The following is a 25,674-nucleotide window of genomic DNA, read 5'->3' as shown; positions in this document are numbered from 1 at the left end:
GTTTTTTCGATACTGAGCTGCATGAGCTGTTCGTATATTTTGGAGATTAATCCCTTGTTGGTTGCTTCATTTGCAAATATTTTCTCCCATTTTGTGGGTTGTCTTTTCGTTTTGTTTATGGTTTCCTTTGCTGTGCAAAAGCTTTTAAGGTTAATTAGGTCCCATTTTTTATTTTTGTTTTTATTTTCATTACTCTAGGAGGTAGATCAAAAAAGATATTGCTGCGATTTATGTCAGAGAGTGTTCTGCCTATGTTTTCCTCTAAGAGTTTTATAGTGTCTGGCCTTACATTTAGGTCTTTAATCCATTTTGAGTTTATTTTTTGTGTATGGTGTTGGAGAATGTTCTAATTTCATTCCTTTACATGTAGCTGTCCAGCTTTCCCAGCACCACTTATTGAAGAGACTGTCTTTTTCTCCACTGTATATTCTTGCCTCATTTGTCATAGATTAGGTGACCACAGGTGCATGGGTTTATCTTTCTATCCAGGAACTTTCTATCCTGTTCTCTTGATCTATATTTCTGTTTTTGTGCCAGTACAAAAACAGATGACTGTAGCTTTGTAGTATAGTCTGAAGTCAGGGAGCCAGATTCCTCCAGCTCCAGTTTTCTTTCTCAAGATTGCTTTGGCTATTTGGGGTCTTTTGTGTTCTCATACAAATTGTAAAATTTTTTGTTCCAATTCTGTGAAAAATGCCACTGGTAATTTGATAGGGATTGCATTGAATCTGTAGATTGCTTTGTGTAGTATAGTCATTTCCACAATGTTGATTCTTCCAGTCCAAGAACCTGGTCTATCTATCTGTTTGTGTCATCCTCGATTTCTTTCATTAGCATCTTACAGTTTTCTGAGTACAGGTCTTTTGCCTCCTTAGGTAGGTTTATTCCTAGGTATTTTATTCTTTTTGATGTGATGGTAAATGGAATTGTTTCCTTAATTTCTCTTTCTGATCTTTCATTGTTAATGTATAGGCATGCAAGTGATTTCTGTGCATTAATTTTGTATCCTACAACTTTACCAAATTCATTGATAAGCTCTAGTAGTTTTCTGGTAGCACCTTAGGATTTTCTATGTATAGTATCATGTCATCTGCAAACAGTGACAATTTTACTTCTTCTTTTCCTATTTGGATTCCTTTTATTTATTTTTCTTCTCTGATCGCCATGGCTAGGACTTCCAAAACTATGTTGAATAAAAGTGGTGAGAGTGGACATCCTTGTCTTGTTCCTGATCTTAGTGGAAATGCTTTCAGCTTTTCGCCATTGAGAATGATGTTGGCTGTGGGTTTGTCATATATTGCCTTTATTATGTTGAGTTATGTTCCCTCTTTGCTCACTTTCTGGAGCGTTTTTATCATGAATGGATGTTGAATTTTCTCAAAAGCTTTTTCTGTATCTACTGAGATGATCATATGGTTTTTATTCTTCAGTTTGTTAATGTAGTGTATCACATTGATTGATTTGCATATATTGAATAATCATTGCATCCCTGGGATAAATCCCACTTGGTCATGGTGTATGATCCTTTTCATGTGTTGTTGGATTCATTTTGCTAGTATTTTGTTGAGGATTTTTGTGTCTATGTTCATCAGTGATATCAGCCTGTAATTTTCTTTTTTTGTGATATCTCTACCTGGTTTTGGTATCAGGGTGATGGTGGCCTCCTGGAATGAGCTTGGGAGTGTTCCTGCCTCTGCAATTTTTTGGAAGAGTTTGAGAAGGATAGGTGTTAGCTCTTCTCTAAATGTTTGATAGAATTCACTTGTGACACAATCTGGTCCTGGACTTTTGTCTGCTGGAAGCTTTTTAATCACATTTTCAATTTCAGTACTAGTGATTGGTCTGTTCATATTTTCTATTTCTTCCTTATTCAGTCTTGGAAAGTTGTACCTTTCTAGGAATTTGCCCACTTCTTCTAGGTTGTCCATTTTATTGGCATATAGTTGCTTGTAGTAGTCTCTTATGAACCTTTGTATTTCTGTGGTGTCAGTTGTAACTTCTTTTTTATTTCTAACTTTATTTATTTGAGTCTTCTTCCTCTTTTTCTTGTTGAGTCTGACTAAAGGTTTATCAATTTTGTTTATCTTCTCAAAGAACCAGCTTTTAGTTTCATTGATCTTTGCTCTTGTTTTCTTCATGTCTATTTCATTTATTTCTTCTCTGAGCCCTGATGGTTTGTAAAAGGAAAAATGGCGAGGGGGAGTGAAGAATCTCAGTGAATCATCAAGGCAGGAGTTTGGGTTTTGCATCATTCTCCATCAAGTGACGGCTGGGTGACTCTCTCTTCAGATGTTATCTTGCCCATGTGACCAGCCTGCAGGAGTCATTAGGGGCTCTTGGGGGTAGAGAGCTAATCATTCTTTAACTATTTAATTCTTCATTCTTACTTCTTCTTATCTGGGAAAAGAATCAACAAGTTAGACAAGGCATGGTGTGCAGTCAGGAGAGTATAAGTCAAAAGTTAGTTTCAATTGCTTAGTAATCTCATTCCTATAGTTAGATTTTTAAGGTTAGAGGGGGACAGAAATTGGTAAACAGGAAAGGGGGAAAAGATCTGCTTTTAGTGGAGGCATGTTCTCCCCATAGGAAGGTGGGTGGGATGAGTTGGGGAAGTGACTGCTGGGTTGAACCATCATTTCTGCTTCAGAGCAGTCATTGTCTTTAACAAGTTCATGTTGCCTGCAAATTTGGTAAACCTTCTACATTTTTATCCAAGTCATTTATGCTCAAGTTCACCTATTCATTACACACACACACACACACACACTCACACTACTGAAACTGTTTTAAAATACTACTATGCCCCAAGCAATTATAGTTCCCATTTTGTTCACACAAAATAACTGTTTAATAGGCTTTATTATGTCCACTTTATAGATAAACTTCAACTTAAAAAAAAAATAGCTACTCGCCTGGGTTCTCCTAGCCTAGTATCAAAGTTGGCATTTGAAAATCAATTTTCAAGGCTCCTGTTCCCTGTTTATTCTACTTCATTATCCTGGCTCCCTGATGATTGCTGGAAACGTCTCTCTGAGCTGATCCATTGATCGGAACTCTGAATATGTTGCTTGTCTTCCCCACCCCATTCTCACCTCTAGCCCCCATGGCCTAGCTTTGTCCTGCAGTCCCCAAGGCCCCCGTCTGCCCAGCTCTCCCTAGGGCTGTAAACTTGGCCAACCTGTGTACCCCATGAAGCAGAACCCAGGCTCCTTTTACCCACCATCCTATTTCCAGCACTGCTAAAAGGTTGAATGAATAATAGATGAATGGAGCACATTCGTCCAGCACAGGTCACAGGTAAAAGGTGAACCAATGACAAACAAGTGAAGAAGTACACTACTGCAAGGACGCCGGCTTTGCCTCTTTCCTGCCTCCCTCACCACCTGGTTTCCACCACAGCTTACCAGGCTTAGATCCATGGCAGACTTTTAAGGCTTGGTGATGTCTCACCCTGTACTGCCCGAGTAAAACCTCTGCACATCCTCAGGTCTGCCTCTCAGAAAATGTTAAAAAACAAATGTCAAGCACCAATTACCCTAAGTACATCCCAAACACCTTGCCTACTCAAATTGTTCTGTTGTACAAGATCAAATACCATTGTATTTAAGACGAGTAGAGCATGGTTATTTTTTCATAGAGAGTGGAATTTAAGCCTGAGAGCATTGCACAAATAACTCTTTTGCCACAGTCTGTTAAGTCTAATGAAAACCCCTGCTGTTTTCTTGATTTCTCTTTTCCAATTTCATGCATAGATATTCAATGGATTTGAAGTTGCCATGAATTTCTTAACTGCTATTCAAAAGCAAAACAGAACAAAAAAGAGTTAAAACAAAACCAAAAAACGGCATTTCTGTTGTGAAGAAAAGTATAAAACCAAGCTCTAATTTTCCATGATAGAAGTTACCAAAAATGGCAATCTGTCTGTAGAGTCCCCCAAAACTCATTTTTCTGTGATAAAAGTGTCAATGTTCACTCTTGTGACTTAAAAAGGGGAGGCCCCAGGTATAAGTAGGGACTAAGAATGTCACAAGTCTGCTTGGTAAGCAGCACAAATGGGTCTTACACTAAGCCCCACAGATCTGGCACCCAAACTAAGTCCTCACAACTCTCTGCCTGAAGGAAGAAGGTGACACACTTTTGGAAATGGAAGAAAATCATCAGAAACTGGTCCTGTCAACCTAGTAGGTGTTTGGATGGATATCTCTTTTTCTACAGAAAAATGTTTGGAGCCAGGACACAAGGTTTTCACATTTTAATGGTGGTGCTCATAGGTAACTCACTCTTTTCTTATTACTTGTATAAGGTAATTGGTACCATTGTTAGAGTTTTTAAGATGTTTATTTAGCAACTACTATTAATGCTATATTAGATATTATTATCAACTGAAAATTAGAAGTTTTGAGGAACAGAAAGTAATGAATAAAGGAAATACTTATGCAAGGAGTCCTTGGACTTTAATTTTTTCTTGATTTCAATTTACTAAAATAAAAAAAACACCTAAGTCAATTAAAATAGAGAAAGATGAAACATATGTGTATATAAGTTTTTTCAGAAATAATATTCTGATAACTTCATTAACCATGACTTTCAATAAAGTGGGAATATAGCAAGGTCATTTTAATAGCCCGTGATATTTATATTAAACATAAAGTCTATGTCCTTTTTATCCATTAATATAATTTATTCTGATGTAAATATGGGATATTCCAGGTATAGGACTTTTCCCTATCCTGATTATTTTTTGAAATACAATCTTATCATAGAATCATATATGAATATAAAAGAATTTTAGAAAAATAAAAGGAGTGACCCTTTTGAATTAAATGAATTGACTTCACATAAACAAAATAACAGTCAGCTTCAAGCAGTTCACCTCGTACTATAAATACATGGACATAAATAACCAATTCATTGTCAACTAAAATACCCAGTTAAGAAGACTGAATGACACAGGTAATCCCACAAATATTGCCTAATCCTTTTAACTTGATTGACAGCAGATCTTCTTTGCTGAGCCAGTCAAATAGCCAATAAAAGAAGTTTCAGTCTTTCTTCCTACTTTAGTTTTCCGGGTCCATCAAATAAATATGTCTAACCTTATTTTATGTTGGAGATATCAATAGAACAGATTTTAAACAAAGTAAAAGCATAAATTACTGTGTATCACTCTACTTTTAATATCTAATTCTTCTTATTTTCTTCAGACTGTTGACCTAAATTCGGGCTTTCTCTCCTTACTTTTTTTTTTCCTCCATGAAGGTAAAATTTAAAACTAGTTTCTCTGTTTATATTTAAAGAAAATACATAATCAAGTGATTGATAGTTATGTTGTGAAAGATTAAATATATAAATTTTAGGAATTACAAGATAAAATACAGTAAGCAAACGTAAAGAAAGTATCACCCTCTGTACTTATTTGCTGACCAATGATAAATGAAAGGGTACTGTAAATTATAAAGGAATAAATGTCTGATACTAGGCCCTCATAATCTTAGGTGTGGACAATTTTAACAACTGTCTAGCATGTTCCTGTCTCTGGTTTCTTCCCACTTCACTCTGTTACAGATCCCTGGGGGACTGATCTTTACAAGAAACCACTTTGGTCTTCCATCCAACAACTACCAGCTTATTCCCCACTGCCTTCCAAAAATAAATAAGTAAACAAATTAATTTTTAAAAAATAATTAAAAACTCCCTAAATTCCAGACCTTCTTCACTCTGGCTACATTTAGTCTTTCTGACTTGCTTTTCCTATGTAAATCCTCCATCCCAGCTAGATTGCCAAACGCACTGTCACCTCAAAATGGCGTATGGTTTTCTGTGAAAGAGTTTTTGTGTATTCAGTTACTTCTGCCGATCTTTGTCATACTTGAAAACCTATCTAAAATTCTATCACTACAAAATCTTCCCAGCCCAGCCCAGCCTGAAGAGCTCTCTCTCCAGAGCAGCTGTTGTTCATACAATTCACTTGGAATTCATTATACACTGTTCAGTGTTCTCTTCAGTGTTGTCTTGATTTACACTATCATTTAACATTTGACAAATTTGTCTTGCTTTTCCATTAAACTCACTGAGGGCAAGGACCAGTTTTTATTCCATGTTATCCACAGTATTCTATACATGGTAGATATGTAATCAACATTTGTTTATTGATGTAATTTAAAATTTTGAGTTTTTTTAAGATTTGTGATGATCTCTCATTCAGTGCTTTTTCTTTAAAACTTGGCTAAATCTTCTCTAATGTTCCCTGAGTTTGATCCTCACATATTTTCCATACACTCTCTGAGAACCTGCCGTATGCAGTGCATTTTCCGTATTTTCAATGTATTTCTGTATTGCCGTTATGCTGTAAGCATATTGAGGTCAGGTCTGTCTCTTCTGCTTTGCGTATCTTACAATCCTCAGTGAGGGTCGTGTACAGAGTAGGGGTTTTGTAAATTTAAGAAAACAGTAAATTAAAGTTTCAACTAAGAGGTCAAAATATGGTAGCTGTCAGGAACCAAAGTGAATTATGAGAGACTATAGTGCAGAATGTCAACATCAAGACAGATGACAGACTTCAGGCTTTTGAAATGTTTGCTCATTTCAAGTGTATGTGAAAACTCTTGAGAGACAGTTTTGTTTTTTTTTTTTAATAGTTAATTTTTTAATTTATTTTTGGCTGTGTTGGGTCTTCGTTGCTGTGAGCAGACTTTCTCTAGTTGTGGCGAGCGGGGGCTACTCTTCGTTGCAGTGCACAGGCCTCTTCTCACGGTAGCTTCTCTTGTTGTGGAGCACGGGCTCGAGGCGCGCGGCCTTAGTAGTTGTGGCACGTGGGCTCAGCAGTCATGGCTTGCGGGCTCTAGGGTACAGGCTCAGTAGCTGTGGCGCACGGGCTTAGTTGATCCGCGGCATGTGAGATCTTCCCGGACCAGGGATCAAACCCGTGTCCCCTGCATTGGCAGGCGGATTCCTATCTCCTGCACCACCAGGGAAGCCCTTGAGAGGCAGTTTGAAGGAGTGAGTCTGTGCAGAGTTTTCTCTGGAGACTTGCTGCTGTGCCAAGCTGTAGCCCAGCCCTCAAGTGTAGGGTTGGGAGCTACATTGTAACCCCAATGAGTGGCAACAGCTTCAGTGAGACTCCAGTCTCACCCAAATTGGGGGAGAGAGGCGAAGGGCAACTTAGACTAGATTCTCCACCGACCTGAGGAATATAAAAGGTTTTTAAGGAAGTTTATTGTACTTAAGGGTCTGTACCATTTGTGTGAGAGGAACCCAAAGAGGGTTCACATTTGTTTTAAAGCTTATACCCCTTAACCATTCACAACTCTGCTACTTTTATTTTATCTTAGAAAGAGATGTCAATATAGACATATTTCAGGGTTAATAAAATTAACTTATCACAAAGATTTTTTTACAAATGGAGCTGTAAGGTTATATTTGAAAATAACCCTCTTAAAACCAGCCAACATCTTTACAACAAACTTTTGCTGCTGTAACTGCTAGAATTACCAAAAAAACATAGTTTCATCTTTGTACATCTGTGGGGATCTGACCTGAGACCATACTTCCTCTCCCCCACTCCCACCCTTTAAAGAAATATGTGTTTTTCTCTAGAATGATTCTAAAATAGTGTCTGCACTTTTTCTAACATCTTTATTGGAGTATGATTACTTTACAATGTTGTGTTAGTTTCTGCTGTATAGCAAAGTGAATCAGTTATACATATACATATATCCCCATATCTCCTACCTCTTGCGTCTCCCTCCCACCCTCCCTATCCCACCCCTCTAAGTGGTCACAAAGCATCGAGCTGATCACCCTGTGCTATGTGGCTGCTTCCCACTAGCTATCTGTTTTACATTTGGCAGTGTATATATGTCCATGCCACCCTCTTGCTTCATCCCAGCTTACCCTTCCCCCTCCCCATGTCCTCAAGTCCATTCTCTACATCTGCGTCTTTATTCCTGTCCCGCCCCTAGGTCTTCAGAACAATCTTTTTTTTAGCATACTTTTTTTTCTTTTCTCTTTCTGACTTACTTCACTCTGTATGTCAGACTCTAGGTCCATTAACCTCACTACAAATAACTCAATTCCATTTCATTTTATGGCTGAGTAATATTCCATCTTCTTTATCCATTCATCTGTCGATGGACACTTAGGTTGCTTCCATGTCCTGGCTATTGTAAATAGTGCTGCAGTGAACATTGTAGTACATAACTCTTGGAATTATGATTTTCTCAGGGTATATGCCCGGTAGTGGGATTGCTTGGTCATATGATAGTTCTATTTATAGTTTTTTAAGGAACCTCCATACCGTTCTCTATAGTGGCTGTATCAACTTACATTCCCACCAACAGTGCAAGAGGGTTCCCCTTTTCTCCACACCCTCTCCAGCATTTACTGTTTCTAGATTTTTTGATGATGGCCATTCTGACTGGTGTGAGGTGATACCTCATTGTAGTTTTGATTTGCATTTCTCTAATGATTAGTGATTTTGAGCATCCTTTCATGTGTTTGTTGGCAATTTGTATATCTTCTTTGGAGAAATGTCTGTTTAGGTCTTCTGCCCATTTTTGTATTGGGTTGTTTGTTTTTCTGATATTGAGCTGCATGAGCTGCTTGTATATTTTGGAGATTAATCCTTTGTCAGTTGCTTTGCTTGCAAATATTTTCTCCCCTTCTGAGGGTTGTCTTTTCATTTTGTTAATGGTTTCCTTTGCTGTGCAAAAACTTTCAAGTTTCATTAGGTCCCATTTGTTTATTTTTGTTTTTATTTCCTTTTCTCTAGGAGGTGGGTCAAAAAGGATCTTGCTGTGATTTATGTCATAGAGTGTTCTGCCTATGTTTTCCTCTAAGAGTTTTACAGTGTCTGGCCTTACATTTAGGTCTTTAACCATTTTGAGTTTGTGTATGGTGTTGGAGAATGTTCTAATTTCATTCTTTTACATGTAGCTGTCCAGTTTTCCCAGCACCACTTATTGAAGAGACTGTCTTTTTGTCCATTGTATATTCTTGCCTCGTTTATCAAAGATACGATGACCATATGTGCGTGGGTTTTTACTGGGCTTTCTATCCTGTCCCATTGATCTATATTTCTGTTTTTGTGCCAGTACTATACTGTCTTGATTACTGTAGCTTTGTAGTATAGTCTGAAGTCAGGGAGCCTGATTCCTCCAGCTCCGTTTTTCTTTCTCAAGATTGCTTTGGCTATTCGGGGTCTTTTGTGTTCCCATACATATTGTGACATTTTTTGTTCTAGTTCTGTGAAAAATGCCATTGGTGGTTTGATAGGGATTGCACTGAATCTGTAGATTGCTATGGGTAATATAGTCATTTCACAATGTTGATTCTTCCATCCAAGAACATGGTATATCTCTCCATCTGTTTGTATCATCTTTAATTTCTTTCATCAGCGTCTTATAGTTTTCTGCATCCAGGTCTTTTGTCTCCTTAGGTAGGTTTATTCCTAGGTATATTATTCTTTTTGTTGCAATGGCAAATGGGAGTGTTTCCTTAATTTCTCTTTCAGATTCTTCATCATTAGGGTATAGGAGTGCAAGAGATTTCTGTGCATTAATTTTGTATCCTGCTACTTTACCAAATTCATTGATTAGCTCTAGTGGTTTTCTGGTAGCATCTTTAGGATTCTCTATGTATAGTATCATGTCATCTGCAAACAGTGACAGCTTTACTTCTTTTCCAATTTGGATTCCTTTTATTTCTTTTACTTCTCTGACTGCTGTGTCTAAAACTTCCAAAACTACATTGAATAATAGTAGTGAGAGTGGGCAACCTTGTCTTATTCCTGATCTTAGTGGAAAAGGTTTCAGTTTTTCACCATTGGGAACAATGTTGGCTGTGGGTTTGTCATATATGGCCTTTATTATGTTGAGGTAAGTTCCCTCTGTGCCTACTTTCTGGAGAGTTTTTGTCATAAATGGGTGTGGAATTTTATCAAAAGCTTTTTCTGCATCTATGGAGATGATTATATGGTTTTTCTCCTTCAGTTTGTTAATATCGTGTGTCACATTGATTGATTTGCGTATATTGAAGAATCCCTGCATTCCTGGGATCAACCCCACTTGATCATGGTGTATGATCCTTTTAATGTGCTGCTGGTTTCTGTTTGCTAGTATTTTGTTGAGGATTTTTGCATCTATATTCATCAATGATATTGGCCTGTAGTTTTCTTTTTTTGTAACATCTTTCTCTGGTTTTGATATCAGGGTGATGGTGGCCTTATAGAATGAGTTTGGGAGTGTTCCTCCCTCTCCTATATTTTGAAAGAGTTTGAGAAGGGTAGGTGTTTGCTCTTCTCTAAATGTTTGATAGAATTCGCCTGTGAAGCCATCTGGTCCTGGGCTTTTGTTTGTTGGAAGATTTTTAATCACAGTCTCAATTTCAGTGCTTGTGATTCGTCTTTATATTTTCTGTTTCTTCCTGGTTCAGTCTCGGAAGCTTTTGCTTTTCTAAGAATGTGTCCATTTCTTCCAGGTCGTCCACTTTATTGGCATAGAGTTGCTTGTAGTAATGTCTCGTGATCCTATGTATTTCTGCAATGTCAGTTGTTACTTCTCCTTTTACATTTCTAATTCTGTTGATTTGAGTCTTCTTCCTCTTTTTCTTGATGAGTCTGGCTAATGGTTTATCAATTTTGTTTATCTTCTCAAAGAACCAGCTTTTAGTTTCATTGATCTTTGCTATTGTTTCCTTCATTTCTTTTTCATTTATTTCTGATCTGATCTTTATGATTTCTTTCCTTCTGCTAACGTTGGTGGTCTTCTTGTTCTTCTTTTCTAATTGCTTTAGGTATAAGGTTAGGTTGTTTATTTGAGATTTTTCTTGTTTCTTGAGGTAGGATTGTATTGCTATAGACTTCCCATAGGTTTTGGGCTGTTGAGTTTTCATTGTCCTTTGTTTCTAGGTTTTTTTGATTTCCTCTTTGATTTCTTCAGTGATCTCTTGGTTATTTAGTAGCGTATTGTTTAGCCTCCATGTGTTTGTATTTTTTACAGTTTTTTTCTTGTAATTGATGTCTAGTCTCACAGCATTGTGGTCAGAAAAGATACTTTGTACGACTTAAATTTTCTTAAATTTACCAAGGCTTGATTTGTGACCTAAGGTATGATCTATCCTGGAGAATGTTCCATGAGCACTTGAGAAGAAAGTGTAATCTACTGTTTTTGGATGGAATGTCCTATAAATATCAATTAAGTCCATCTCATTTAATGTATCATTTAAAGCTTGTGTTTCCTTATTTGTTTTCATTTTGGTTGACCTGTCCATTGGTGAAAGTGGGGTGTTAAAGTCCCCTACTATTATTGTGTTGCCATCCATTTCCCCTTTTATGGCTGTTGGCATTTGCCTTATGTATTGAGATGCTCCTATGTTGGGTGCATAAGTATTTACAATTGTTATATCTTCTTGCATTGATCCCTTGATCATTATGTTGTGTCCTTCTTTTTGTCTTCTAATAGTCTTTATTTTAAAGTCTATTTTTTCTGATATGAGAATTGCTATTCCAGCTTTCTTTTGTTTTCCATTTGTATGGAATATCTTTTTCCATCCCCTCACTTTCAGTCTGTATGTGTCCCTAGGTCTGAAGTGGGTCTCTTATAGACAGCATGTATATGGGTCTTGTTTTTGTATCCATTCAGCCAGTTTATGTCTTTTGGTTGGAGCATTTAATCCATTTACATTTAAGGTAATTATCAGTGTGTATGTTCCTATTACCATTTTCTTAATTATTTTGGGTTTGTTATTGTAGGTCTTCTCCTTCTCTTGTGTTTCCCACTAGAGAATTCCTTTAGCATTTGTTGTAAAACTGGTTTGGTGGTACTGAATTCTCTTAGCTTTTGCTTGTCTGTAAAGGTTTTAATTTCTCCAGTGAATCTGAAGAAGATCCTTGCTGGGTAGAGTAATCTTGGTTGTAGGTTTTTCCCTGTCATTGCTTTAAATATGTCCTGCCACTCCCTGCTGGCTCGCAGAGTTTCTGCTGCAAGGTCAGCTGTTACCCTTATGAGGATTTCCTTGTATGTTATTTGTTGCTTTTCCCTTGCTGCTTTTAATAGTTTTTCTTTGTGTTTAATTTTTGATAGTTTGATTAATATGTGTCTTGGTGTGTTTCTCCTTGGATTTATCCTGTATGGGACTCTCTGCGCTTCCTGGACTTGATTAACTATTTCCTTTCCCATATTAGGGAAGTTTTCAACTATAATCTCTTCAAACATTTTCTCAGTCCCTTTCTTTTTCTCTTCTTCTTCTGGGATCCCTATGATTTGAATGTTGGTAGGTTTAATGTTGTCCCAGAGGTCTCTGAGACTGTCCTCATTTCTTTTCATTCTTTTTTCTTTATTCTGCACTGCTGTGGTTATATCCATTATTTTATCTTCCAGGTCACGTATCCTTTCTTCTGCCTCAGTTATTCTGCTATTGAGTCCTTCTAGAGAATTTTTAATTTAATTTATTGTGTTGTTCATCATTGTTTGTTTGCTCTTTAGTTCTTCTAGGTCCTTGTTAAATGTTTCTTGTGTTTTCTCCATTCTATTTACAAGATTTTGGATCATCTTTACTATCATTACTCTGAATTCTTTTTCAGGTAGACTGCCTGTTTCCTCTTCATTTGTTTGGTCTGGTGGGTTTTTACCTTGCTCCTTCATCTGCTGCATATTTCTCTATCTTCTCGTTTTGCTTAACTTACTGTGTTTGGGGTGTCCTTTTCACAGGCTGCAGGTTCGTAGTTCCCATTTTTTTTGGTGTCTGTCCTCAGTGTGTAATTTTGGTTCAGTGGGTTGTGTAGGCGTCCTGGTGGAGGGAACTGGTGCCTGTGTTCTGGTAGATGAGGCTGGATCTTGTCTTTCTGGTGGGCAGGACCACATCCGGTGGTGTGTTTTGGGGTGTCTGTGATCTTGGCAGGGTTTTAGGCAGCCTCTCTGCTAATGGGTGGGGTTGTGTTCCTGTCTTACTATTTGTTTGGCATCAGGTGTCCAGCACTGGAGCTTGCTGGTCATTGAGTGGAGCTGGGTTTTAGTGTTGAGATGGAGATCTCTGGAAGAGCTCTCGCTGATTGATATTACATGGGGCCAGGAGGTCTCTAGTGGACCAATGTCCTGAACTCAGCTCTCCCACCTCAGAGGCTCAGGCCTGACACCCAGCTGGAGCACCAAGACCCTGTCAGCCACACAGCTTTTGGGAAATCTGAGGTCTTCTGCCAGCATTCAGTAGGTGTTCTGTAGGAGTTGTTCCACATGTAGGTGTATTTTTGATGTATTTGTGGGGAGGAAGGTGATCTCCACGTCTTACTCCTCTGCCATCTTAAAGGTCCTCTATCTGTCTGCATATTTTAAGAAAATGCTAGAGACATTATATGTATGCCATTACAAAAGTATTAGGAGGCCTATGTATTCTACTGTTTACCATTGCATTAAGCTGCACAAAGTTTATGCATTTTTAATGCATTTTTCTCTTCTTTCTAAGCTCAGTATTCTTGTGAGCTAACATTTCCTGAATGGTTTCTTCTCTGCTCCCTCCCTCCCCCCTTTTCTTCTCCTTTTTTTTTTTTTTTTCCCTTTCATCTTTCCTTCTCTTTCTTTCTTTTTCAGAAACCACCTTATCTATTTTTAGGTGTTTCAAATTCTTAAAATGTGAACTGTTGGGTGGTCTGAAATTTGGCCCTCTAATGACTCTGGGCTTTCATGGCCTGCACATGATTTTATTTCATCAGAACTTCACGTATTTGGACAGTAATAAACAATACATAGTCTAAGCAGATCTGAAAACTCTTTTAAAAAAAAATAAAAAATGAAAGGTTGTGACTGCTTACCTGGGGCAGCAGGAAAGAGAGAGAAAGAAGGGGAATTGCTGCTGGGCTGTGCTGGGCTGGGCTGTGCTGGGCTGGTCAACAACCATGCTCCCCTCCACCTGCAGGGCAGAGGCCCGTGGACCTGGGGTCCTTGGGGAGTCACGGGAGGAGTGTCAGTCAGTGGTCAGTGTAAAACGGGTCCTGGTCCCCCTCAGAAGGTGCAGGAAGAACAACAGACAGAGTTGGTGATGTCAAGTAAACCTTAGGAAGCCAATGAGGAAGGGGCTGAGGGAGGGACATCGTGAGAACAAGGCCTTGTGCCTGGAGTCTCAGCTGGAGCGATGGACCAGGGGGCTCCAAGGACCCCACAAAGAGCCCCAGGATAAAAGTCACCTTGAAACACCTGCCAGTCTCAGAGAGAGTGGAGCCATCTAACGCCGGCACCAGTCAGGGGAAACTTTCTGAACCCTTCTGACACTCAGGCAGAAGTCTGGAGGTGGGGAGGGGAGGGAAAAAAGAAGGGGGCACCCTTCCTGGTCCTTTTTCAAGACAGCCTGAAGTCGACCTAACAGACAAAGAAAAAAGATTCAATTCCAAAGTGCACTGAAACTTACATTTCTTTTGACTGGCCATCCTTCTTATTGTAGGTCTTTAAAATGTGATCTTAAGACTTATTAATCAAGGCTGAACAGAAAAGGCTTGGGGTCTGTAGGAGATTTTATCCCCCATTAGATATGTTTAAAGGCACAATGGGTGGGAAAAAAGAGTTTTTCTTCAATTATAACTCATGAGCTGTTCAGCATTCCTCTTAATTAAATGCTTACGGTTTGATTTTTTTGTGTTTTCAAAATCCTGTGAAAATCAAATTTAAGTAAACTATCTTCTAATAACAAAAGTTTGAACTTTTCGTAAGTTCAGTTAAATGAAACTTGCATTCTAACATTCCTTTAAAATATAGCCTGTAATTTCTGTGTCAGTTCTGTTACCTATGAGGATGATTATAGATCACATAAATCAGTTTGATTTAGTTTTATTTTTTCTACTCATCCAGCTTTTTATAACACACATATGCACAGCACTGTGCAGGGACTGTGGGAGACTCTAAGATTGTAACACGTTCCCTCCTTTCACAGAGCTTGAAATACTTTTGGATTAACAAAGATTGTATGAAAGTAATCCAAGTAAAGTAAAATATAAGTACAGGAGGGTCCAATCAAGGGTCTAAATATATGGTACATAAATGGCTGTGGGCAAAAATTTAACCACTGTGCCACCAGGTAAATTTATCTCAAAATAGACACAAAAAGAGCACTTTGGGCTCTGGAGTAGATGAGGTTAAATGCAGTATAAAAATTTTAATCACCTTACAAAGGTCATCATTAATCAATTCATACAAAAATTAATTACCTAGTGCCAAACGTGAGCCAGGCATCGTGCTGTGCTTTAGACATACGTTGGTAAATCAAACAGCTTCCCTTCCCTCGTGAAGAGCATGATCTAATGAGATTCCAGCCTAATATGCTGTCCAAGTCAATCTCTCATTATGTAAAGTTATGCAATTTGTGGGTCATTCCGTATGCCCACACTTTCTAAATAGTCTCTCTCAATGATGACAGTGCTATTTGATTTTGTCATGTGAGGGTAATTTCTTTGGTTATTACTTTTTAATTACAGCCAACACTTACTGAGAAGTCACTTATATATCAAGCAATGTTATGAGCATCTTATGTGTCTTTACTCACTTAACCTTTAAAAAGCCCTGTGATACAGATACTATTTTTAACCCCATTTTATAGATCAGAAGACCTAGACACAAAAAATAAATGTAAGCTGCTCACTGCCTAGCTGGGATTCAGATCCAACATTATCAGTATAGGAGCCTTTGATTAAATTTAAGAAGCACACACTTAGGCGTGGAGTTAAATGGGAAAATAGGACAGACATGTTAGTAATAACAAAAAACAAGAATGCACTAAGTTATCAATTAAAAAACAGAAAGTGTCAGATTGGATTTTAAAAACCAGATTGTAGAAGTGCTTTGGAGTTTAGACGTCAATCTTTCTAAGCCGCAGTGTTGTCTGTGAAAGAGAGCTAAGTCTATCTGCCTTGAAAACCTCAGGAGATTGCTGTAAACACAAACACATAACGTGGAGGATGGTGCTGTCGAAGCCACAGAGTCCTATACATGTGTCAGTTTTCGTTAACACTATTTGTTCATTTGAACTTCGTTAAGAAGCAATAGCCATCACTCTTAAAAAGTGTTATAGTTCTTTTTGTTACCTGGATTAAATGAATTCTAACAATTCTCTAATTAGATACCTTTTTTTGACTTAGAACCAGGAAAAAGAGTAAAAAAAAAGTAAAGAAACTAGAAACCGGAACTTGTTATTGGATAGATTTCATGGTTTATACTAGACTTGTGGAGAGGAGGTTATGGGACCTTCCATTCTCCTCAGAAGCCCTCCACAGAGAGAGTTGTCTGGACTGTCTGTGTGTCTAGGGATTACGGGGAGGTACAAAAAATGGAGAAGGCAGATCGCTGTTTCCAAGTAGAATAGAGTGAAATTAGCAGCCCAGGGCAAGATAAACAATATCTGGGAACTAAGTCCCCAAGTAAGTAATTTGTGTCTAGCATTGTTCCCAATAGCAATCTAACTCTCTTTTAAAAAAATTTTTATGATATTCAGTGTCACATATATATCTGACAATGATAGTTTGAGTCAACTATTTTTGGCAAATAACCTATTTCTAGAGGGAGAATTCAAGGTTCACCATGACTGCACTTCTGTGCACCATACGTGCAGAATGATGGAATTGGTATCAGCTCCTCAGTCTCTAGTCACATTTCGCTCTGTTACACTCCCTACACCTGAGCTGGTTCTGCACCTCCAAAAGATTATACATGAAGATTATGAGAAAGTTCTATTTTTGATCTGAATATATGTAATTTCAATCTGTTCTTTATCACTGAACAGGGGTCCACTGTGAAGAGGACGTCGATGAGTGCTCTTCAAGCCCTTGCCAAAACGGTGGTACCTGTGAGAACTTGCCTGGGACTTACACTTGCCGTTGCCCATTTGATAACCATTCTGGAGCATTTTATGGAGGAAGGAACTGTTCTGATTTGCTCCTCAGCTGTACTGATCACCCATGTCTAAATAATGGAACATGCGTCCCTCACCTCCACAATGGCCAGCATGGATTCGGCTGCCTGTGTCCCTCTGGCTATACTGGGTCACGGTGTGAAACGGTCACCACACTTTCTTTTGAGGGTGATGGCTTCCTGTGGGTCCCAAGTGGCTCAGTGACAGCCAAGGACTCCGGTTGTACAATAGCCCTCAGGTTTCAGACTGTCCAGCCAGTGGCACTTCTACTCTTCCGAGGTGACAGGGACGTGTTTGTGGTACTGGAGCTGCTCAGTGGCTACGTCCACTTATCAGTTCAAGTCAGGGATCAGCCAAAGGTGGTCCTGTTCATCTCCCACAGCACCAGCGATGGGGAGTGGCATGCAGTGGAGGTGACATTTGCAGAGGCTGTGACCCTTGCCTTACTTGACGAGTCTTGCCTGGGAACATGCATCACGAGAGCTCCTTCTCCATTTGGAAGCGATGGGTCAACATGTGCTTTACAAAACTCCTTTTTGGGGGGTTTACCAGAGGGAACAGCCCACAGTGGTGTTGCTCTGCTTAACGTCTATAATAGACCATCCATACCTTCGCTTGTGGGCTGCCTCCAAGATGTTCAACTTGACTCGAATCCCATCACCCTGGAGAACATCTCGTCCGGCTGGTCATTAAATGTCAAGGCAGGCTGCACGAGAAAGGACTGGTGTGAGAGCCAACCCTGTCACAACAGAGGACGCTGCCTCAACTTGTGGCTTAGTTACCAGTGTGATTGCTACCGGCCCTACCGAGGCCGGAGCTGTCACAGAGGTGAGAGGGGCAGGGCGCCAGGAAGGCTGTGCCTCAGAGCAGAGCTGGGACAAAACAGCCAGGCCATTCCTGCTGGTTATGAATCATCAGGAGCCCTCAGGACTCTGCGGCTGGCTGCCCACTGACAGGAAAAGGAAGAGGCTGATGATGTACCTTAATTAAATCTGAGTGGATTCATAGGACGCCAGGGTTTCACTCATGCAGAGAAGTGAAAACTAAGCCCATAGCTCCCATCCAAATGGGTTTACATCTTGGTGTTTACAAAATGCTATTACAATTTTACCATTTGTTGTGTATCAGAAATTTATTGCAAATCTTATTTGAAAGAGGAGTAATCTTTTTGGAAAAACAGGACCGTTAGACATGAAACTAGTCAATGCCGAATTCTAGCACAATGCCGCGTGCATAGTAGACTCTCAGTACGTAGTTACTTCCTTGCCCTCCTCTCTATGCAGTTCACACTAGCTCCAAAATCATGCTTAAGTTTAGCACGTTTACAAACCAACAATTTTATGCAAAGGTGTATTTTCCAGAGTTGCATTGGAGAAAACAGGTATTTTACCTACGTGTCCTAAGAAAAAAAAGAAAGAAAAAAGTTTAAAAAAAGTAACAACACTGAAACTTGGTAGATGCCGTAAACTAATTGATCTAATTTCTCTAGCAAATCAGTTTGAAATGCATTTCAAAATCCTTACTTCCGACATTGTTGCAAAGACTGCTGTTGATAGTGATCAATACATACCTGTTTCTTTTTATTATTCTCTTGCATTGCAAATGTTGGAAAGGTAATTGCAACAGACTGCTTTGAAGTGCAGCTGTAATTTACCCCAAGATTTGAGAGTAACGTGAAATAGGACAACATCTGGTAAATAGTCTTCTTTGCTTTATATGAAGTAAAATTGAAACCAGTCTTGGTCTATACCCTACTCCGTGTATGAAGGGCTAAGAATTATTAGAAGCTATTCACGGTCTCCCCCTGACCACAATATTCATTACAAATCACGGACCTGCTTGACTATGAGGCCTGGCGTCTACTAGCTCTATGTAATATTTTAAAGGGAATGGCAAGTTGTTTTGTGATATTTTTAAAGGAGAAAAGGGGAGATTATGCTGAAGCAATGTTCACTTTTTGAAGAAAAATTTAATTGACCTAAGGCAATATTTTTACTACATATACAAAATAACAAACAGATGCTGACTCATTTTGACCAGCTTCCAAGTGCAGTGACCCATGAGGTTAATACTTGACTGTGGGGATGCTAACTGTCCTGGTAAATAGATTCAAGGGATGCCAATCCAGTGGGTTCTGGTTTTCTTTAATTTATTTTTTCCAACTTGGAAAATCACAGAGTCTTTAAGCCCAGTTCCTGAATTGGTTAGCTGTCCCCTCTCTTCCTCCAGTTTCCTTTTCCCCCGGCCGCCCCCCACCCCTCCACTATTTTGAAACTGTATAATCCTCATGAAAATGCTTAGCTTCAGAAGATATCTTTTTAGGGAGTAAGTTCTGTAAAATCGTCCCTTTCTGAAAATTCTTGGTATAATTTTAAGAAAAGTTATATTTCTCATATCACCTCTTAGTCATAAATTTAAAGTATTTTGTATTTGCTATCATCTCTGAGGAATGTTTGCTGGGGAGTTTATTCCCATCACAAAAGATGCTTACAAGCTGTAAGGACAACCTGGAATCTTCCTGTCATTGTACATAGATGTTCAGGAGGAGATGGGCTAAAAAGTACAAGGCAAAAACTTCACCCAATTCATGATCCTGGCTCAGCATTTCCCAAACATGGTACCCATTGCAAGGAACAAGCAGACTGGATGGAGGATTTGGCTGGCTGACGAAACATGACAGACAGACAGGCTTCCTATATTTTAAAGTTGATTTTTTAAAAATGATCCAAGTGTCTCAATAAGAAGAGTTCAGAAAAGAGTTTCTCAAAGCTTAGTTCCCAGAGCTGTCTGCAGGGTCGTCGCGGTGTATCTTATCGCCCTGGCTGTGTCCAGGAACGTGGAGCTTCCAGGATACTGTTCAGGATAAAGGTATCACTGACCTCGTCCCTTCTAGAGAATATTTGATTAAGAGAGGCAATTGACATATGTTTTATCTTCAGTCGTACATCTAAACTTTGACACTCTTATCTGCTTGGAATTAGAGTTTCTTAGATATAGAAGGAGCTTCACTCCATGACTGAATTTTTTACACTGTTGTGCACCCAAGTGTAGTGGCCCAAACCTCTGCTTACACACCTTCAGGAATGGGAAACTCACTCACACTCCATCTTCCCAGAAATCCCCTAGAAGTTGTCTTTTTTGTACTAAAATAATATATGATGACCTATAGCTTCCATTCATTGGCAGCATTGTAACTCTTGAAGCCAATGTCAACCTTACTTACATGTCTTCTTCTTGAGAACACAAATATTTGAAGAAAAGTGTCTTGTACCATCCAAGCCATCACTCCTATCATGCTAAACACACCCAGTTTCTTCTAATGTTTTCCACCTGACATCGTTTTCAGACACTCCATCCGCTGCTTGCTTGCTCTGGAATAAATCTGCTTATCTGGCTCCTAGATGTGCCTGACAGTGCAGAGTGACACAGGACTGTAACCTTCTCATTCCAGAGAATGTTCTTCTATTCTGCAGCCTAATGTCCCGTTGACCTTTGGGCAGCCACATTCTATGACTGGTTCACTTTGAGCTGTTCTCCCTCTTGGTGCCACAGATTTCTGCTTTTTCCACCCTAAACCAATGAAGGGCACTTAGACCCAAGTGGCTTTTATTTATTCTAAATAAATTTCTTCTTGTTGTAGTCCATCAATCCTTAAAACTTGGTTATTTCTTATCCCTATTTGTCGTCCCTCTTCATGACACATCAACAACACATATGAGAATCATTCTTTCCGTGTCCACAGACAAGTCATATATGGCGTCAGGTGTTTCTAAAATCATGTAGTAAATCATGTGCTCTGACTACTTGCTTGTGATTTCTGAAGAATAGGACTGCTGGAGAGTCAAGCTTCTGAGAAAAAGAAACAGCTCTGTGTTCTGTCTGTCTTTTCATCTGGATCCACAAAGTGATGCTGCAGGCGTCCCAGGATGACCAGCGGGGACCACCCCTGAGGCAGAGCAATTCTGTGCGTATTCCCAAACCTCGGGAACTTCAAGAGCCACATTTTCTTATTGAGCATTTTATCTGATATGAAAGTGCTGCCGTGCATTCAGAGATGTTAGCCTCTTCAAACGGATTGTTACATCTAACAATGCACTTTGAAAGCTACCTGTAGTTGCCTGGAGCAGGTGGTCTCCAAATGCAGATTCAAAATGTAACGTTCCTGTCGAAAATCAAGGCAGAATTCTGAAAATGCAGACTTTTATGCAGAAGGTCTTCAAACACAGATGGTTACCTAAGCAAGCTTCACTATAATTCAGCTAAAATAAAATATGTCCCACCTTTGCTCAAACTTCAGTGGAACCATATGACAACATTTAAACATGCTGGAATGTGCTTTTTTTCTGGTTAGGATTGGGATGTGAAGACTTGAAGATAGCAATATGTTTAAGACAATGCTCTTGTCAAGTTCATCAGTGATTTCCAGATTGCAAGATTCAGTGGTCATTTTTCAGTCCTCATCTGCCTTGACCTCTCAGCAACAGTTACCACAGTTGAATACGCCCTCTTCCTGAAAACTCTTTCCTCACTAGGCTTATGGGGTGTCACTCTCCCTTTGTTCTCTTTCTGTCTTACTCTTTTATCATCTCCTTTACCTCCACATGTCTGATGCTTAAGGGTTCAGTTCTTGGACCTCTTCTTCTCTCTCTAGATTCACTCTCTTGGTGATCTCTTCCAATCTTAGGGCTTTAAATGCCACATTTACACTGACAAATCCAAAATTACTGTGACTAGCCTAGAATGTCTCCCCTGAACCTCTATATCTAACTGCTGACTAGAAATTTCCACCTGGATATCTAATAGGGCATCTCAAATTTAATATGGAATCTCATTTCTCCCCCAAATCTGTTCCTCCTGTTTTCTTCCCCATCTCTGCAAATGGAAACTCAATGCTTCTAGTTACTTGGACCAAAAGCCTTGGAGAGCAACTTGCCCCAGAAAATCCTGGTTTTGGTTCTACCAAAACATTTCCAAAATCTGACCACTTCTCCCCATCTGCACCATGACCACTGATCCAAGCCACCATCATTTATCTCCTGAATTTCTGCAGTAATATCTCTACTTTCTTCGGGGTTCTGCTCAAATATTACCTTCTCAGAGAGTTCTTCCCTGATGACTCCATTTAAAATGACAGCTCCACTCCCTCCTGCAGGTCTTCCTAGTCCCTTTCTCTGCCTGAGTTTTTGTATATCAAAGAACCTATCGCCACCTGACATACTATATAACCTCCACCCAAATGGAATGTCAGCTTTAGGAGTACAAGAACTTGTGTTCCTACTATATCATCAATGATTTTGAAGGTCAGCATTTATTTTTATACTTCTCAAAGAGTTTTCTTGTGGTGATGCACATCGATAGCATTGCCACGTCAATGCATTAGAAATCTCTCTGTCCACAGGAAATGTTGGGTGAGTTCAGAACTCAGCTTTGCCCTAGTACTTTGTGCCCCATGCCTCTCCTTCACCCACCCAGGACCAAAGAAGGAAGAGTCCTCCTCTTCCTTTGTTCAGCTGCCTTGCCTCTTAATATTATTAGGGGTATCTTCCCAAAAGAGGATTTGCAAATCTAATTCTTGGTTTCTGTCCTTTACAAGGAACGGTTAGGTTTGATGCCATTTGTTTGAGCATGGCCCCAAATAGCAGCGATGACGATTGCTCAGTCTGCTTACATGTGTTGCAGGAAGAGCTCTTGCTTCCCAAATTTCTCCAAATCAAGTTGGAGTGCAGTAGTATCTGATATTCCATGTTTAAGCCCCACCTTTTTAGGGCAGTGAGGAAGAGGTTCAAAAGTTTATCGGTGCAGAAATCTTCTCTTTCTCTTTGTGATCAGTGAACTTCAACTATAAACTATAAACCAAAATCTAGTTATTTTCAGAATAAAGTAAACTCAGAAGTTCAGAAAGTCAGGGATGACTTTTCAAATTGTCATTCTATTGAATAAGCCTGTCTTGAACTTTTAAAAATATGAATGTGCATATATGTATATATATATATGCATTACTTGTGTGTCTTCAGATGTTTCCTCTTTGTCTCTCCTCCTCTATTAAAGCGTATGTGGCAGGCAGATTTGGCCAAGATGACTCCACTGGATATGCGGCTTTCCATCTTGACAAGAGCTACGGAGAGGCCTTCACGCTCTCCATGTTTGTTCGAACACATCGTCCATCGGGCTTGCTCCTAGCTCTGGAAAATGGCACTTGCCAATACATCCGTGTTTGGCTAGAGCATGGCAGACTAGCAATGCTAACTCCAGGTTCTCCCAAATCATTAGTAAAATTTGTTCTCAGCGATGGAAATGTCCACTTGATATCTTTGAAAATCAAGCCAAATAGAATCGAACTGTATCAGTCGTCACAAAACCTAGGATTTATTTCTGCTCCTACGTGGAGACTCCAAAGAGGAGATGTCCTCTACATTGGTGGACTGCCTGACAGACAGGAGACTGAAGTTAATGGTGGATTCTTCAAAGGCTGTATTCAAGATATAAGGTTAAACAACGAAAATCTGGAATTCTTTCCAAATTCAACGAGCAACGCAGCCCAAGATGCAGTTCTTGTCAATGTGACCCAAGGCTGTCCCGGAGACAACCTGTGTGAGGTAGGATTATTCATACCAACTATGTCCATATTGTGTGCTAAAAGTTTCATTTTATTAAATAGATAATTTATTATAACTGTTCTTTGTATGTGAATATGGTGTTACTGACCCACTAGCTGTAGAATAATGCTTCATCCATACTTTCCCAGCAGGACTCGGGGATTTATGTTGAGCCATGAAAGTGTGGCCTTGATCTTATTGCCATTATGGTCCATTTAACCAACCAAAATAACTACGTCTTCTACAACCAAATGACTTAAGAATAATTGTATTTTAATTCCCAAATTCTTAATGGCATCCCAGAGGTTTAACTGAATTAATTCATTTTGAAGATACCATTAACTTTATCTTAAATGCCCACCTACCATTGTTTTGAACATCTACTAAGTCAATAAGGAGAAAAAATCTGAGAGGTAACTTCCTTCTGGGAGTTGGATTTGAAATTTTCTGTAATATAATTACTCAGAGCCCATGCTTTACTTTGTATATTTTGTATGCTCTTCTGAAAGCTACTTCAATACGTGAATTTGTCAGCTCTGCATGAGCTTTCAGAGGAAAAGAAGGAAAGGCATTTTATCTGTTGAACATTTATTGAGCTCCAACTATTGCCATGTACTGGGCTTGCTTCTAAATACACAAAAATGAATCATTGTAGCATTACTATAGGGGCACCTCCAATGTGCCAGGTGCGATTTTCCATGGATCAATCCATTTCATTCTGTGGAAGGACTACCGTGCAAAGCAGGCATTTTTATTCTCTCCATTGATGTTATTTACAGAAAAGGAAATTGACGTTTAACAAGGTTGGGTCACTAGCCTAGATCACATGTTAACACTGGAATGGGCATAAATAAAGACGGAGCTCTCAGAAATTCCTTTATCAATACTTCCGTTTTGAACACTTTGTGAGAAACCTTGTGAGAACTCAAATTATGATACGCTTCTGATTCAGAGGCAGAGCTGGAGGGGAGATGGTGTCACTCCTCTGGGGACCCAAGTACCAACTTCCCTGTTTGACTGTTGATAGAATCTTGGACAACGAAAGGGACCTCGGTTTCCTCACCAGTAAAAACAGGAGGAAAAGTCTCTAACTCAAACTATCATTAGTGACAGTGAAAGTGCCTGGTAATTTATAAATTACAGAGAATATAATTACACCTTTGAAAATCCTCCTTGTGCTACAGGAGATCAGTATTGTATATTTTTCTTTATTTCCCTTTTCCTCTCTCTCGATGGTAGCAGTAAGTTTTATTCTATTTATCAGCCAATGGATATAAAAAGTTCGAAATGTAAATATGTAGGAAATTAGCATTCAGAGATTAACAGGGTCTTTTCCATATTTAGTTGCCGGCGCTTCTAATGCCTTTGACTTATTGTCTGCTCAGCCCAACCCCTGTCACAACGGAGGCATCTGCTACTCCCTGTGGGATGACTTCTCCTGCTCCTGCCCTGCGAACACAGCCGGGAAAGCTTGCCAGGAGGTTCGCTGGTGTGAACTCAGCCCGTGCCCTCCCCGGGCCCAATGCCAGGGGCTGCCTCGAGGATTTGAATGTAAGTGCACTTCAAACTTATCACCATCCAGTTCAGCTGGGCATTTCAGTTGTTCCATGAGTCAACCCAGAAAAAGAATACAGACAACTCCAGCTCAGCAGAGAAATGTGTAGCTGCTTCTCCCTGCGCGAGTAGTGGTATAACAAACCTAATGGGAGTGTAATAAGCCAGAGTAGCCTCGTCCTGCCCCTGGGTTTCTGAGTGGGAAACGGCGGTCATAGCAGCACCAAGCCTAGATCCTTGATCATTTAAGACTAATTTCTAGAGAAAGAATTAACCGGGTGATGTTTGGCTTTTCTTTTCTTGTTACTGGCAATACAGAGTGAAAGTGCCAGTGTGAGCACATTGTCATTGGTTAACTATGAGGCTTCTGGCAATTCATACGTCTCAGTAATCTAAAGCTTCCTCTGTAAGAAAAGGATAAAACGTCTACTTGATAAGTAGGTAACTATGGGTGTGTGTGTGATGATTATATGACCTCGTGTGTAGAGAGCCAAGCGCAGTAGGCACTCGATTGGTGTTGGCCATGAGTATTTCCCTCAATCTGAATGGTTTTCCTGCCCAAATTCAGTACTACTGAACACAATTTACCAAATGTTAGCAATTTGAATACTATCTTTACAATTTTGACAGGTCTACG

General features: G+C 39.4%; 1 protein-coding gene across 3 annotated transcripts in view; it reads left to right on the top strand.

Annotated features, from left to right (window-relative positions):
• Positions 1 to 25,674, top strand: part of CRB1 (crumbs cell polarity complex component 1) — a 265,602-nt gene that overhangs the window by 196,021 nt on the left and 43,907 nt on the right. For all 3 annotated transcript variants that reach the window (XM_079912087.1, XM_079912086.1, XM_079912088.1), the window contains 3 exons: positions 16,759 to 17,715; positions 22,936 to 23,483; positions 24,869 to 25,034. In XM_079912087.1, coding sequence (XP_079768213.1) covers positions 16,759 to 17,715; positions 22,936 to 23,483; positions 24,869 to 25,034 — 1,671 coding nt within the window. The remainder of the gene's footprint in view (positions 1 to 16,758; positions 17,716 to 22,935; positions 23,484 to 24,868; positions 25,035 to 25,674) is intronic.

Source organism: Stenella coeruleoalba (assembly GCF_951394435.1).
Source record: "Stenella coeruleoalba genome assembly, chromosome: 1".
NCBI lineage: Eukaryota > Metazoa > Chordata > Mammalia > Artiodactyla > Delphinidae > Stenella > Stenella coeruleoalba.
The sequence above is the reverse complement of the archived record's forward strand: the minus strand, read 5'-3'. Positions and strand labels throughout refer to the sequence as shown.